The 16,124-nt window shown below is 36.2% G+C and overlaps 1 protein-coding gene across 8 annotated transcripts in view; it reads left to right on the top strand.

Moving 5' to 3' along the window:
• The window catches only part of MARK1 (microtubule affinity regulating kinase 1), a 64,988-nt gene that overhangs the window by 28,886 nt on the left and 19,978 nt on the right, over positions 1 to 16,124 (top strand). For 7 of the 8 annotated variants that reach the window (XM_062571786.1, XM_062571783.1, XM_062571785.1 and 4 more), the window contains exons 4-9: positions 5,640 to 5,688; positions 6,822 to 6,887; positions 7,861 to 7,931; positions 8,654 to 8,710; positions 12,520 to 12,756; positions 12,846 to 12,965. In XM_062571786.1, the coding sequence (XP_062427770.1) occupies positions 5,640 to 5,688; positions 6,822 to 6,887; positions 7,861 to 7,931; positions 8,654 to 8,710; positions 12,520 to 12,756; positions 12,846 to 12,965 (600 nt within the window). Of the gene's footprint in view, positions 1 to 5,639; positions 5,689 to 6,200; positions 6,272 to 6,821; positions 6,888 to 7,860; positions 7,932 to 8,653; positions 8,711 to 12,519; positions 12,757 to 12,845; positions 12,966 to 16,124 lie in introns of those variants that run through there. The other variant, XM_062571787.1, reaches the window with a different exon arrangement.

Raw genomic sequence — 16,124 nt, 5'->3', positions numbered from 1 at the left:
CCTTTCTGAGGGGTCAGCGGGCTGCTGCTTATTTTTAAGTGCATTTAAAGCCTAAAATTTAGGTGCTTTCTGTCATTAAGAAAAGCAGAGCAAAAGCAAATTGTAGAAGATTGGGAACAACTTTGCTATGTTGCCTATTGAAAGCTGTGCTTTTGTGACAACCCTTCTGAATAATGATTTGTGACCTAGAGAAATACTCAAATCCAAGTCTTTCAAAGAAGTAAAAACTCTTGACTGACAGATTTCTAGTTTGATTGCAATTATTTAAAATAGTAAATCTTAAATGCAAATGTCAGTTTGACAGCAAGTAGGAGTGTCAACAACAAGGTGGCATAGGATCTTTTTCTCTATAATCTATGCCCTAAAATACGAAATTTCCAAAAGCAGGGATCACATTTTCAAGTCTCATTATGAAGTAAGGCTGCTGAGGCCGTAACCCGTTTGCCGTAAGTAGACGCATGTTCAAGAGCATTTTGAACGGCAGCACTTTGTTAAGGATGAAGTGCAGCCTTACAGAGGTATGGCAGGGGAAAAAGCAAAAAGTCAGAATGCACTTTCAGCTTTTGAGAGAGCAGTGAAGTGGTGCTCAAGAAAATCCGGGCATGCCTGAATTTTGAAAGCGCTGTTTCTTATAACAATAAAATAGACTGGCAAGTAACTCTGTGACTTTACTAATAACAGAAGGAGAGCTGGTCCCTATATTCTGTCCAGATTTATACAAAATTAACAAGCTTGGCTTTGCAGGAAATATAATTATGGTCTTGTTGCTTAAATACATCTCTTACCTGGAACTCCAATATATGCAAAAGTGAGGAGCCTAGTGGCTATTGTTTAGAGAAATCTCCATTTGTAAATACATAGTTATTAACATAAGTAGTGTTAATGGCCAGAATATCTATCTATATTTTTCTATTTCCTCTTGCATAAGGTTTATGCTTCACTACTTTAAGAACATAGAGTTGCAATATATGTTCATTTACCTAACATTTGAATACTCTTAAAGTATCATAGGTTATTCTCTTTCGAGAAAATTGGGAGGTGGAAGAGTAAATGTTGACATTTACTTAATTTGTATAAATACATATATATGTTATGTGTATATATATATATCTGTGTGTGTTTGTGTGTGTGTGTATATGTATATATTCATTCCCCCCCCCCCAAGGGAGGGGAATATATATTCCTAAATATACACTAGGAATTCAGAAAACAGGAAAACAGTTTGCTATCCCCTTCCACCTCCCCTTTTTTGAATATCTGTATTCAGATAAAATTTCTTATTCATTCTTCCCACTCAGCATTTGAGAGACCCTTGGACCACATGGGCTGGGAACTACCCTAGGTTTAGTGTGGATGTGTTTGTGGTCTGCTGTTCCAGTATTGCAGTTCTTTTGTTTACCCTGGGTTGACAGATACCTACCATGCCAAGCAGCTTTAGCAAAGCTTGAATAGCTGAGCATAGTCATGGAGCAGTATTGGGGAATACGTATATTGTGTCTTCCCGGTTTGCAAGATGCCTGTATTTGAGTTACTTTCAAAAAAGGTCTGAAAGTATTGATAGTTTCCTGAGTAAGTAAACAACTGCTTGAAAATTCTCAGAAGCAAATAGCAACTGTAAAACACAGACTCTCAGAAGGACATAGATTTTTCCCATAAAGAAGGCACCCCTTCTTCTGTAACTTCCTTAGCTGATAGTCAGTGAAAAGGAGAGGAGATTTTTAGGGAGTACAAGTATTTACTTTTTTAATCCTTTTTTCAGAACAAGTCACCCAGTCAGTAGGTATCTATAGGTATTCTAAGACTTCAATTTCATATTTCAAATAATATGTATCTTTAATTTTATGAAAGATAAAACTGTTATTTAATACTACCTCTTGTGAACAAATGCTAAGTATTTCTAACTTCAGTCTGTTACAAGAATGCTTATAACACAGTGAAAGTTTTGTGTGATAGTTCTAGTGATACTGTTGTTGCTGAAAAACTTTCTTTTGAGCTATTCAGTAGCTTTCAGTTCAGGGCTAGTTGTTAAAATTGCTTTTTCTGTCCTAAGTATCTTATACTATAATTGACCAGAAAATGTGAGTAGATACAGGTAGCTGGAGCAATGCAAAGAGAAAAATGCCAAGTTGTAGGTCAGTGAAAAGCAGTGATTTTGTTTCAACACCAGCCTAACCTTTCCTGGTTATTTTGCAGTCATCAGAGAGAGTTTTGAGGTGGTTTTATCAGTGTTGTCTGCTAAGTGTGAAGGAGAACATCAGAAACTGCTCACAGAAGTTGGGAAAATTATTTTCGTTGCTCAGTCTTATTCTGTGCGGGCGAGAGCTAGGACAATCCTGCAAGTGAGTAAGAGATGCTAGAGTGGAGGATAGCAAAATATTCTGAGGATATTTGAAGATAAACAGCTTATCATCTTTGAATGAAATAGGGGAGTCATTGGTGAATACAAAGAGTGGACTGGCATGATCAAAGTACGAGGTTTGGGGGAAAAGTCTATATAGTAGCATTCTGCTATATGCAGAAGCAGAACAGAATTCCCAGAAGCAAAGAAAAAGGCAGCAACTCAAAGATACTCATTTGCCTTGTTCCTGGGTTTATATATGGAATTCTTATGGGCAAGAAATTATTTTTCTGTTTTTTTTTAACTTATATATTTTATTTTTCATTCTACTGATTTGTCTCTTACCTTACTCTGACCCATTTGTGGGGAGGCAGATGCCATCCTATCTGTGAACAACAGTAGACAGTTTCCACTCAGCTTGTGCTTGGTGTGGTTTGTGTGGATAAGTGTCACCTAAGACAATTTCTTCTGCTTAAGCCTTATCCATTCTTTTTTGCTCTAAGCACGAGCGCACAGATTTTGACCTGCGCAAGAAGTGCCGAAGGGGGAGGGGGGAGGAGAACAGAGGGGGGACGCACGAACAGAGCCCTAAAGCTACCCCCACCCCAGGAAAAATTTCCCCAAGTCCACCTCTTGTGAGTTCACTCAGTTCATTTAGAATTTACCTTAGAACAGCTCCTTTCTTTTAAGAAGTTGACATTGTTACCTTCCTCTTGAGATGCACACAGTGATTGCTAGAACCATGTAGCTGCCCTTGTATGATGATAAAGATTCAGTATTCTGAAAAAGATCTACTCAGCAGAATCTATAATACATGATGTAGTAAAAAAAATATATAAGTGTGTGTGTATATATATATATATATATATATATATATATATATATATATTGGCCTTCACATAGAAAAAACCTAGACCCATATTTTGCCTCTCGGTAGTGTCTGAGTAGTGCTATTCAGAGATGTGAAACGTAATTGTTTAATTCATGTAGTGAAGTATCTGTATCAGGCTAAAGGTTGGTAACAGTCTGTCTTAAAGAAAATAGAGTTTTTTGTCTACTTCCTAGCAAACCTTTTTCTTTTTTGAAGGAAAATAATTTCAAATTATGTGCAACAAATTTCTTGTCACTGTGAAATCAATTTGAATCTTAAATCAGTTAGTAAAATTCTAAATCCTGTGAGAATACTGAATAATGTACATAATTTATTTGAAATTATCACATGCTTCAAATTACATGTAAAATTGTATTTCTTAATGATCTCTTTTTTTAGATTTGAAATGCCTTTATTTATAGAAGTCTAATATTTGAAACTTTCTTCTGAAGAGATATGCTCATTACAATAATTTTTATACCAATATTAATACTGTTAAGTTCTGAGACATCTTTCTGATCATCTGGTTTGAATTAGTTTTGCACACATCTGCCTAGAAACTGTTCTGAGGATATTGTACTGTACAATGCATTGATTTCCATTTGTATAACTTCTGACTAATTGATAATCATTTACCTGACAAACTTTCTTATGCAACAAAATACTGTACTTGAAACAAAGAATGGTCTGATGGGAAAATTTCCTTGGCATAACTAATTTTATGAGCAAACAAGTGTATTTGCTAACATTAATTCTAGTACATAGTATTATGTGCCCATATATTACATTTTGAACCCATGGAAATTATATCATGTAGCTTTTCCAGATAAATCTTTTTGTAGCCTTTTTTTTCTTCTGAAATTGGTTTAATGGTAATATAAAGGCAAGCAGGCAGTAACTAGCTTGAAATGCTTAAATATTGTAAATATTGACCTACAAGAATATTGCTTACTCAAAAGCTGAATTTCAAAAATATGCCATTCTCTAGTCTTACTGGTAGAGTAACTGCAGAATTTTAGACATATGTTGTGACTAAATGATACAAATTGAATGAAAATCAGTGTTATCTAAGCAAAATAATTTTAATCTCTAACTTGTAGCCTCAGCCATACAAAACATTAACAGAAGTGGTATTCTTAGAGGAGGTGTTAAGTCTAGAGCTTGCATCTTTTTACCATTTTACAAAGGCTGCATCTGAACAAATGGGACTCATTTTGAAAGTGGAGAGCACTGCTGACCTTGTCCTTTTGAGACATCAGACAGAAGCCAAACAGCAATGATGCACTTCTGCATTAAGCAAGATTTCTCTGTAAGAAGAACTGTCGGTCTAACATGTTGCTTCCAAAATGGCTAAACGTAATGAAGCCAATGAGCTTTTCTTCTTGCATTTCAGCACCCTACTTCAAGTCCAGCTGAAATATGGGGCTGAAGTGTGTCCAGCATACTGAATAGATTTGAAAGTGGGGATATGTTTTTCACTGAATTAAAAAAAAATCTACAAACTTATCAGTATTGCCAGCATCAAGTATAGACTAACAGAACTATATAGTCACTTTAGATTCCTTTTGTTTGCCTCCTCCCCCTTTGAGCTCTCGGGTTAGTCTTACTTCACTTCTTGTTTATTTGATTAAACTACGAATGTTAGAAATGTAAAGATCTTTTCTAATGCTATATCTTGTTTCTTTTCTTTTAAAAACAACAAGAAAGCATTGTGTGAAAAGTGTATATTTTGGGCTATGATTTTGTCCAATGTCAAATTCCTTTAAATTATGGGACTTCAGGATCATAAGACAAATTTTCATCAATGATAAAATTTCAGACCTTTTCTATGGGGAGGGGTGGAGGAAGAAATGTCATTTATGACCCAGTTTAAGTTTTGTTGGTTCGGAGAAATGTGAACTGAGCTACCAATCTCTATGGGGTGTTAGGATTTCTAGCATCAAATTCTATTTTAAAATTGGTGTATTATATTTCCCCCCCCCCGCTCAGATTCTAAACCTTGTACCTACAGTTCTGTACGTATTCAGAATAGTTAACCGAGGTTGCCAGTGGCCAAAAACGTTAGAGAGAAGAAATAACAGTAGTTCATGTGAATACTGGCTTTGGTCAGCAGAGACTCTTAAAAGTTGTTACTGCACAAAGCATTCTAAGACTTATCTGTATCTGTTTATACAACCCTTTTAAAATGAGTGTATTTTTGGTAGGTAGCTGATAGTAACTTGTGGTCTTAGCTGGTATCAGTTGTTATATATAGGATGTGGATTAAATCTTCTGGAGTTCAGGGCATTATATTTATCTACCTATCGACATATGTTATATTATGTTAATACTTGAGTGGCTTAGGCTGTTCCTTTTCCCCTTACAAAACTGTGCATCTTAAGCAACTTCTCAGTAAACACACTTCTAAAAATTGTCTTGCTTCCTTAACAGTTGTTTCGAGAAGTACGAATAATGAAGATACTGAATCATCCCAATATTGGTAGGAATCTTACATTTCTGCAAACTCTTTTTTTTTCCTTTAACTGTTTATACTGTACTCTTTTGGCTTTATTTTGAATGTACATTGCAGCTATGTTTTTGTTAAACATTTTTGAGATAATGAAACAGTAAGCATTCAGTAAATGCTTTATTTTTACTATCTCGAGTACCTTGTGAACCCTACTTGCAAGCAAGAATTTTGCTCTGAGGGGATAACTTATTCAATAAAGGAAAGCAGCAACGCTAGGTAAAAGGTGCTGAGCACTGTGTGGTCATCTGAGGACTTGATTACCGCTTTTCACATTTAAAATTACTCTCAGTGGCCAAAAATCATTAGTTTCTTAGGCACGGCTAGCACAACTCCATTAGTTCGGTCTAGGACAGACTCCTGCAAACTGCTATTTCCGGAAAATTAGAATTACAAAGTATGTAATTTTCCCTTTCTGCTTTAGTTCTTTCCCCTACCCCACAGCTTCAGGGCCCTACTTTGTGATGACAATTCTTCTGGCTGAGGAGGGCTGGACAGTCTTGTTCCAGAGACAGTTAATGTTCCTGAATCGGCCAGAGGGCTTGTTGCATACAAGGTATGGACAAGGCATACAAGTTGTTACATGCTAGGCACTCCCATTTTATCCCTTAAATTGTTTGTTGCTTTTTTCCGGCATTCTTAGCTTCTGCTGTTCTTGTTTTTGGGGGGGTGTTTTAAATGAGTGGCAACTGTTGTAATCCGAGGAAAATCTTTCAGTCTCTAACAGTTATGGTATCTACTCGTTTTATAGTTGGTCAATATCTCAAATTTCTAACTTGGAACAGTGTACTTAGAGAAACTGAGAAGGCCTGTATGATCTTAAGGAAGTCTGTGTCAAATTAAACACTAATTTCAGCATGAACTTGTTTGTGCATAAACTCTGAGAAAACTGTAAATTAATATGCTTTATTATCAACTGTGATTTAGAAATTAATTTGCTTCCCCCCTCCCCCCAAAAGAATTCTAACCTAAAGGATATCAAGTTTTCTTATGGTTTAGTATCATCACTGGCAATAAATTACACTCACTTCATGAATAAGGCTTTTTTGTTTGTGCTATGCTTTTGCTGCCTACTGCAATCTTTTTCTTGTTCACTTTTCTTGCAGTAAAATTATTTGAAGTTATTGAAACTGAAAAGACATTGTATTTGGTAATGGAATATGCCAGTGGGGGTAAGTGGATTCTTAATTCTGCTTTAAGGATAAGCTGAAGTAGGGAAAGCGTTGTTGGTTGCATGTCTAGGAATGATTGAAAAATCTGATGATTTTATAGTTAATGGACCACTCCAATTTGGCCTTTACAAGGGTCCTAAACAGAATTCCCTGGACAGACTTTTCTCTTACATAACGTAACCTATTAGGTTTGTGCTTAAGGCTAGCTGTCATTATGAAGCTTGTAGCTGAAGTATCAGGAGATAATCTGGTGCCAATTCTGGCAAAAACTCAACTCTGTGTGCCTGCTGTGTTTAGGCAAATGCTGCCCCCTCTATCTGTCTTAATGTGTGTGTCAAAGTACTTCAAGGGAGGCAGATCTATGGCGAAGAAATAAGGAATTTGGGAAATGTGGTCAGCAGAATCATAAAGAAGCATGACTGATAATGGGAGCTTCCTTGAGAAGCTGCTCGTTGTCTGGATGGGAAATGTCTGAGCATATGAAGGGAGCTTGGGCAACCAGGTGGGAAGGGCTGTTGGGTAGTGCAAAGATGAGGATCTGAAAGGCATTGGAGCAGCTTCATTTAAAAAAAAATGCAGATATTGTTAAATGAAACTGATAGAGATACCCCAAATGTGTAGGAAGATGCCCATTCCACAGTGTATCTTACATGCAACATAAATGTTTCTCATGATCACAGTTTATTCTTTTTTTTTTCCCCCTCCCCTATCTTAGTGTTTTTAAAATAAGTTTATAAAGGACCATTGGAGAAGACTTAGAATGAAGAGCTCCATTTTTGTATTTCATGACTAGTTAAGTGTCTAAAAAATTAAAAGAAATGCAAGCAGTAAAAAGGCATTTTTCCTGGCTGCTTCCATTTCTCTCCTCTTTGAAAACAGGAAGGCTTGTTTTCAAGTAATGCTTGCTTGTACTTGATAGTCAGAAATTAAACCTGGACAACAGGACTGATGCTTTATCATTTATCTGGTACAGGAGAGGTGTTTGACTATCTAGTTGCACATGGAAGAATGAAAGAGAAAGAGGCTCGTGCAAAATTCAGGCAGGTATGAAATTAACTCTTTCTTTTCTTTCTGTTTATGATTTTTCTCATAGACTTGAGTGTGCATGCACTTCCGCTTTGTCAAAACAATGAAAGTTTTTTTAATGTTTATGTCTATGTAATGAGAACTTTCTCATCTTAACCTCTTTCTTATTCCTGCTTCTAACTTGCTGTTTGTGACTTGTATTTTGTTACACATATGTAAAAGGTATTTATGAAAATGTTAAGTGTAATGAATTAATCTGTTAGGGATAAGTGTGCTAATAATATTTCAGAGAACAAAATTTGAAATGGCACATTTGGACTTTTTTTGTTTTTGCAAAAACAAAAAACTTCTTGATTCCTTTTAGTGATTGCTAGTGGGTGATCTGCTTTTAAAATAGACATTTCTCCTATTTTATAAGTATGTTGAACTATGAACTATGTAGCTAATAACTATTTTTGCCTTTATAGTCAACTTTTTAATGAGAAAATAACAGAGCAGCTATATCAGTGATGTGTTTTATATATTTATAACTCATTATGGAGATAATGAAATTCTAAAGAACAATGAATTCTTACACATTTAGGGATTTTCCATTTTTAATATTTGAGCTTTAATGGATCTTTTATACTCTAAAATAATGCTCTCCTGAATCCTGTCAGGAGGAAAAAGTATTAAATGATACGTGCAAACTTATGGTGAGATTCAAGTTAACTGTATTATTGGTCATCTTGGTGTTTCAGATTGTATCTGCTGTGCAGTACTGTCACCAGAAATGCATAGTTCATCGTGACCTTAAGGTAGGCTGCTCCTTTTTTTTTTTTTTTTAATTATTATTTTAGTAATTGACAATGTAGGCTCAATTTCATTCTTTATACTGCTTATCACCATAAACTCTGAATGCTTGCTCAAACATGTAAATGAGGGAAGTATCATTTGCTTGTATTCTATTCTCAAATTTCTGAAGCACAGAAGTAATGTGGTTTGCCTGCTGGAACATGGGAGAGACAAGAATAGAACACGTGTTGCTTTCATCCCAGTTTTGGCTCTTAAGAAAAAGAAACGCTCTGCAAAGAATTATGCCTGCTGACATGCAGATACCTACACACTGAAGTTGCAGAGGTTCAGTGATAGCAGTCAGCTCTGTTTAATTAAAATATTTTCAATTAAAAAAATACATAACAAAATATGTAAGACATTCCATTCTTAATGATTCACAAGAAATATGTTGGAGTTCTTAATCCATTTATCTTATACCATAGTGTTTTATACTTTTAATGTTTAATTCAGACTTTCAGTGCTTAATTCAGGCAGAAAAAAGAAATTGAAGGGAAATAAATTAGACTCTGGGGTTTTTTTTGTTTGATGTTTTTGCTGTTTTCTAGTAATCTCCTCTCTGTATAAACATACCAAGCCTTGTCGCATAGAGTTCTGCAATAGTAGTTGCAGAATAAGTCTTCAGTCTAAAGTTGTTCTTGTGCCAGATACAGACATCATAGACTTAGGCACAAGATCCTTGTCCACTTAAAAGGTGACTTGCACTCTAACTTTGATGTCTGTATAGTTGCAAAAAAACCCCATTGATACAGATTCTTTTTTTCCTAGTGTATCTAAATGCTTATGAAAAGCTGAGGACAAGTTCTTTTTTATATTTTTCACCAGCATCTTTTGTTTAACTTTCTTGTAACACACTGCAGCATGCCCTCAATCTCTTCATTTTGAATCTTTTCCTTATAGCTATTGATCTATCAGATTCTGCATGTACATGCAGTGCTGGATAATCCATCCTTTTCTCCTGAGCTTTCCTTGTCCCAAGACCATTTTCATCTGAATTTGGAGGGCTTACTGCATGGCCATTGCTCTTAAAACAGAATGGAAGGAAGGAAAGGGCTGGATCTCATTGAGATCTTGATTAAAAATTTCCTCCCCATCTTGCACGATTTGAAGCCAGTGAATGTTTTGTCAGGCTCCCTGGGGCTTACTGTAGCCCCTGCCGGGCCTTCCAGAAAGGCTGCACCTAGGGACTGTTGGCTCAGCTGGCCAAACCTCTTTCCCTGGCTGTCTCTGCCCTGTATTTGTTTGTGGGGTAGCATCACTTCATCCTTACTCTGCGCTTGCTTGGTCTATCTAGCTGCATTACTGGCTTCTACTGTGTTACCCCTCTGCATTTATTTGTTATCCTGCATCTGACTTTCTCAGAGCCCATTCTAGCTTGCACCCATCATTCATCTCTCTTGATTGCATGACGTACATACACCTCACTGCATAGCTCACAGGACTATTCAAAATTGCTCTGCAGCACTCGCACAAGTTCTTTTTTACTATCTGCGACAAACAAGTTCTCTGCTGCTTATCCCCTTCCTTTCTGCAGGACAGGAAGGCAGGCTCCCGGATGATTCTTTGTTTGCTTTTCTCTCTCCCCCTGCTCTTGGAGGGAATTAGGTTAGACATATTTGAAACATTCAGTGTTAAGTGTAATTATGAGAGCCAGGCCCTCCAGCCAATGGAAAATACATTACCCAACGTAAAAAGGGCTAAACTTTTGGTTTTGAGAATATGTTCTCACTTCCTTTCTCCTTTTCAAACACGATTTGTCATCTCTGTCTCACTTTAAACTCTTCTCATGGTACTGGAGGGAGGGAAGATGGAACTATAAAGTTGTATCTGCATTCATATCTGCTCTTCCTTTGTCCATGTTATAAGCCTGACCAATTTGCATTATCAGCACCTGAAGGTAGAGGTCTAGCACTGCTTTGGGGATTTGATAAGCCTTTTTGTTTTCAACAACAGGAAGGGTAAATTTCGTGAAATGCAAGTTATTTCAGAGTCAGCGAGGAAGAAGCATAAGAAAATGTGGAAGTTTGTCCAGGCTATACCAGCAGAAGAAGAGAGAGTGCAAGGCCCATTGCTAGTTAAACTGTTTCTACAGTTCTAAACAATTTGAGTAGAAAGCACCATAATTGATTCCAACATTTTCTTGTACTGTAATGCACATAAACTATTGTATCTTTTGAGTGACAGTTTATGCTTTTGTTTTTGTGAACATCTAACCAACATAAACATAGTTTTGGTTATTTGGTGTACAGAAAAGCTGAAGTTTGGTGTCTTCTTTTTAGTAAGAAACCTAAAAACACGGGGTACATGAGTAATGGAGTACTGTTGAATTAGGAGGATTATTGTAATTGTAGAGCAGCTGCACTAATAGTGATGTTTTGACTGCAAGGAAAATGAAGTCTTTGTGCAATAATGTAGCAGGCTGTCAAATCTGGAAAATATCTCTGTGAGTTGTCGTATCAGCTGGAACCAGCTGAGATTACAGGTCATTAACTATCTTGAAAAATATTTTATTTTCCCAATTTTTTTTTAAGAGAAAAAGCTATATTTTACTCCTAACAAAGGTTTAATTTTGTTTCCCAAGTGTTCTCTTGATATATTGGTCATAAATTGTTTCTGGTTCTGGTCATTGAATGAAAGCGAGATTATTAAAGACAAAAAAAAAAAAAAAAAAAAAAAATTTCCAAATGACCAATGAATTGCATACTTTTCTGATTCTGAAATAAGAGGATTTTTTTTCTTATTTGACTGGAAGGAAGGTGCAGAGTTGTGTATCTGCTTCAAACAGGTTCAGTTCCGAGTGCAGCATTCGACAAGGTGTGTCCATTTTTGCTGTAAAATTGATGTTTAGCAATTGGGTGAATCTTCCATTCTAGCAAATGAGCAGCCTGAGCCTAGTCAAATGAGTAAACATTGCCCAGTTCTGTCTCACTCATTGCGTAGCATCCTTGGATTTTGGAAAACGCACTTTTTTTCCCCCAGTAACTTACTAATATTTCTGTAGCCTCACTCTATCTTTGGACCTACCTATGATATTAAAAATAAAATACTGTTCACTGACTGTGCAGGTTCTTCAATACTTGCATCTGTGTGTACAAGAGATACAGCATTCACATGATGATTGCTGCACAGACATTATTTTTTTTATATTTATATTACACTTTTTTTATGCACAGTGCATTACTTGAGAGAATGTACATTGATGTTATTGCTAAAGCAAACTCTAATGATAAAGGGGAGAGGGTTTTTTTGGCACAGGATGCTAAGATACAGCACATAGCTTGAAGTGCTTCATCTTGTAAGCAGAAGAGATCTACTTTTAAAGTCTTAAATCCCTTTTAACTGCTATTTTACCAAAATCTTAGGTATGTGGGATTAGATTTACATTCATTAACATCAGAAATTGCTGACAGGCATGAGCCTGTCAGAAGATGAACCTGTTATTCTGAGATGTCTAGATACTTGGTCTGAAGCTTAGCTTTCCAAGTCATTTCATATAGGGGAAAAAAAAATGTATAGTTCATTCAGTAGTTAACTTTCAAATCTATTTAGCTGATTTTAACGGTTCTGTTCTCCTGGGTAAATATAGCCAATTTTCAATCTTTGCAAAGGATTCGGAGGGATTAGTTCCTTGTGTTCTGCAAGAAATATACTGATGGTTAACTACTTCAGAAGGAAGAAACATTTTCCATTTGTTGATGCATGATACTCTATTAATATATTAATCTTATTCTGATACATAAATTATCCTTTTGCTCTTTTATTTTTCTCTTAGGCAGAAAACCTTCTACTTGATGCAGATATGAACATTAAAATTGCAGACTTTGGCTTTAGTAATGAATTTACAGTTGGTAATAAACTGGACACGTTTTGTGGAAGCCCGCCTTATGCCGCTCCTGAACTTTTCCAAGGAAAGAAATATGATGGTCCTGAAGTGGATGTGTGGAGTCTTGGGGTCATTCTGTACACGCTAGTGAGCGGATCATTGCCATTTGATGGTCAGAATCTAAAGGTATGGTTAAAATATGAAAGCTTGACTTTTATTTCCTTTAAATCTTCTATGTCGTTAGTAGATTCACCTTCTACAATTTTATTCTAAAGGAACTGAGGGAGCGAGTACTGAGGGGGAAGTACCGTATTCCGTTCTATATGTCCACAGACTGTGAGAATCTACTTAAGAAGCTACTGGTACTGAATCCAATAAAACGAGGTAGCTTGGAAGTAAGTGCTTTCCTCTTAAAACAGCTTTTTCAAATTAAGAATGAAGCAAATACAATGACTGCTTAAAATTTGTTTATTTTTCATGATATGTACTTTATTTCTGTCTTGAGGGCCCAAGTCTTAGGAAGAAACAAGGAAACATCACAGAAACAGTGCAGTTTCAATATAGAAGGTTTTACAAATGAAAGACTAACCTTAATTTCAGCTGACTGAAGTCCGTCATTTAAGAGCATTTCAGAGTGCAAACAGCTCACGCTTGTTTTCATCGGATATTGGAGCTAATTCAAACGTGGAAGGCAGAACAAGACTGTAAATATCTTGGGCTTGGAATCTTTTTGAAAACAAAGGCAGTGGCAGGCAGCACTGTAAACACTTTTGACATAACTTGCAATTTCCTACATGACTTCTTAAAAGAGGTAGATAGAAGAGGAATGATTTTTAACTGTGATAGGAAACTTTTTTTTTTTTTTTGTTATCACCACAATACAGATAAATACTAAGAGCTCTTTCAATGAGGATAAGTTAATAACATTAGCTATTTTTTAAGTCTTCTTTTTCTCCTTTCTGGCAATGTTTTTCCTGAATAGACCGAGGATTAACACATATAATGACTTTTACTATGTCCATTAGCTAAAATCTGCTTTAAAGATTTATAGTGAGTTCTGTTTTTGTTAGTAAGTCAGGTTGTCTTTTTCAGGGGTGTAGAGTATTTCAGAGAGTCTGTGTGCATTGTTTGTAAGATGTCTGAAATGTTCAGTGTTTTTAGAGTTTTGTTTAAGTTCGCTGTATTGGTGTGTACTTACTGGATAGCTCTGGAGCTGATGTTTAACATGAATTTTTGGTGCAAAATTCATTCTAAATGTTTCTATTCTGTTTTTGTGATTCTTTTAACAAAGAGTGACTTTTAAAATAAAGCCTACTTACCATTAGAAATAAAAGTATAGCAGATTATAAATAGAATGGTTTTGGAGATAATACATGCATGAATTAATCACCAGTGACCTTTGTTTCATCTTTCTGTGCATACTTGTGCAGCAAGTGGATGGTGTTCCAGGGAATAAATCCCATTTAAGCAGCTTTTCACTTGAGGAATGACTTATGCTTCCTGGCCTGGTTGCTACCTGTGCAAGAAAGTCAGCACTTACTGAGCTCCATCTGTATGCAATTTCTTTCAAGTTGATACTGTTTTGTGACTTGGACTTTACCTTGAATAAAATCTGTGCTGGAGAGAGCAGTGGGTGGGGTTTTCTGCTTCTGTTAATATTCCTTAATTATATTTATGGTTGTCCAGAGGAGAGTGATAGTGATAAGAGCTGAGTCATTGCAAGATGGTGAAACTTTTTCTTTCTTTTTTTTCTACAGTATAATACTTCAATTTTAGGAAGTAGGATTTTCCTTTTATCAAACATTTCTCCAGAGTTTCACATTTCCTCCTTGAATCTAATTGCACATTCATTCTATATGTTATAGTCTTATGCAATTCTTAAAATCTTTACTCCTCCCTGGGGAGGTGTTTGATAGCAGCCTACCTGGAGGTCCGTAGTTGTCAGACTGTATGGAGGAGAGCAAATAAATGTTATGTAGGATGGGGGTCTAGGCAGTTTTGAGGATAATGGGCATAGGTCTGTGCTCTAATCTGAGGGAGAGAGATGTAACAAATTTTTTCAAATGAATGTTCCTGAAATCATACGTTGGTTGAAGTGGAAAGCTATGGAGAGTAGAAAGTGTGGGGTTTTTTGTTTTGTTTTGTTTTTTTAAAAAAAGACTTTCTTCTGCCTGAGCACAAATACATACTGAAAATGAAAATATGTATTTATTAGAAGCTTTCTAAAAGTGGAAAGATAATGTTGCCTTAGATAAGGAGGATTTTTGCTTGTGCTTTGTCCTTTAATTATTTGCTCAGTCCCAGCCGTACACCCGCTCACAGTTCCCATGCATGTTTTTCCCAGATCATCCAATAAGATGTTTGCCAGTGACGTTAGCATCAAAGCTGAGCCTGACACAGTGTCAGCAGTGTATGCGTTAGGCTTAGCCAGTCTGCTGGTAAGAATCGGGTACATTTATTGTAATTTGCATTGACTTTTTCGTAGTTGCAGCAGAGAGAAAACATTTTAGAAGCAAGCTAGTGTTATAAAACAGTAAATCATCACAGGAAGAGATTGGAAAAAGCACAGTAACTCTCTTCCCTGACAAAGTTTTGAGCAATTTTTCCCCTCGCCTCAGTTCTTTGAAAAGCAACGCTATGTGAAATTCCAGCAGAGCGGATTTATGCTTGCAAAGAATAATGAAGCCAGTTTTTTTGAGGAAAAACAAGTCTTGAGCCAGTGCAAATTTTTATTAGATAGCTTTCCTGAAGATTGTGAGAAATTTCGATGATACCTAGTTGGTTGTAATACAGTTTGGGTTCATAGTCCAAGCTTTAAATATGCTGGCCAAGGCTGTTGTTCTGTAATCGCTTGACCAAAAACCAAGCTGAATTTACACAGATGTAATACTGATACTGAAACCAGATCGTTTGTGTCATTTCCAAATGTTTCATTTTAAGAGGCTATTTTAAATATTGCACAATAACTCAGTGTGCCTGCAAGGTCATGTATTTGAAAGACAGAAGATAACAAAAGTTTAGATATTTAACAGATGCAAACCTGGAGTAGCTTCCATTGAACTGTAGACCCACATACTTTAGAAAGACGTGAGAAACAAAACGGGAATTGTTTTTGTTTGTTAAAGAGGATCAAGAAAGGGAAATGGGAATTCAAGCAGGGTGTTTTGTGTCATTTAAAATCCCTGCTCTATCTTCGCTTCAATTAAACTAACAGGATTTTTAAAGCATTGTAATTGCAGGCGCTCTTTCTGGAGTCGTACCATGTTACTAAAAGGCTACAAATAAATAACCAGAGTCTGTTGTCAAGTGAGTTTGCTCTGTGTGCTAGAATTGCAGCGTAACCGTGTGTGTCCACAGCCCTGCCTGCCTCCAGAAAACAGATGCCTTTGAAAAAACAGTTTTGTGATAGAATTTGAATGTCTTTCAGTCTTACTGTTAGCAAAATGTTAACCAGCTCAAGTACAGAGTTCTGTATTGTACTTGTAAGGAAACAACTCTTTAGGTCTGTATTTGGCAGCAGGACTGCATACAAAAAATTTGGTTGTATCAGTGGA

Source organism: Rhea pennata, chromosome 3 (genome assembly GCF_028389875.1).
Source record: "Rhea pennata isolate bPtePen1 chromosome 3, bPtePen1.pri, whole genome shotgun sequence".
NCBI lineage: Eukaryota > Metazoa > Chordata > Aves > Rheiformes > Rheidae > Rhea > Rhea pennata.
This window is presented reverse-complemented; position numbering and strand designations above follow the sequence as displayed.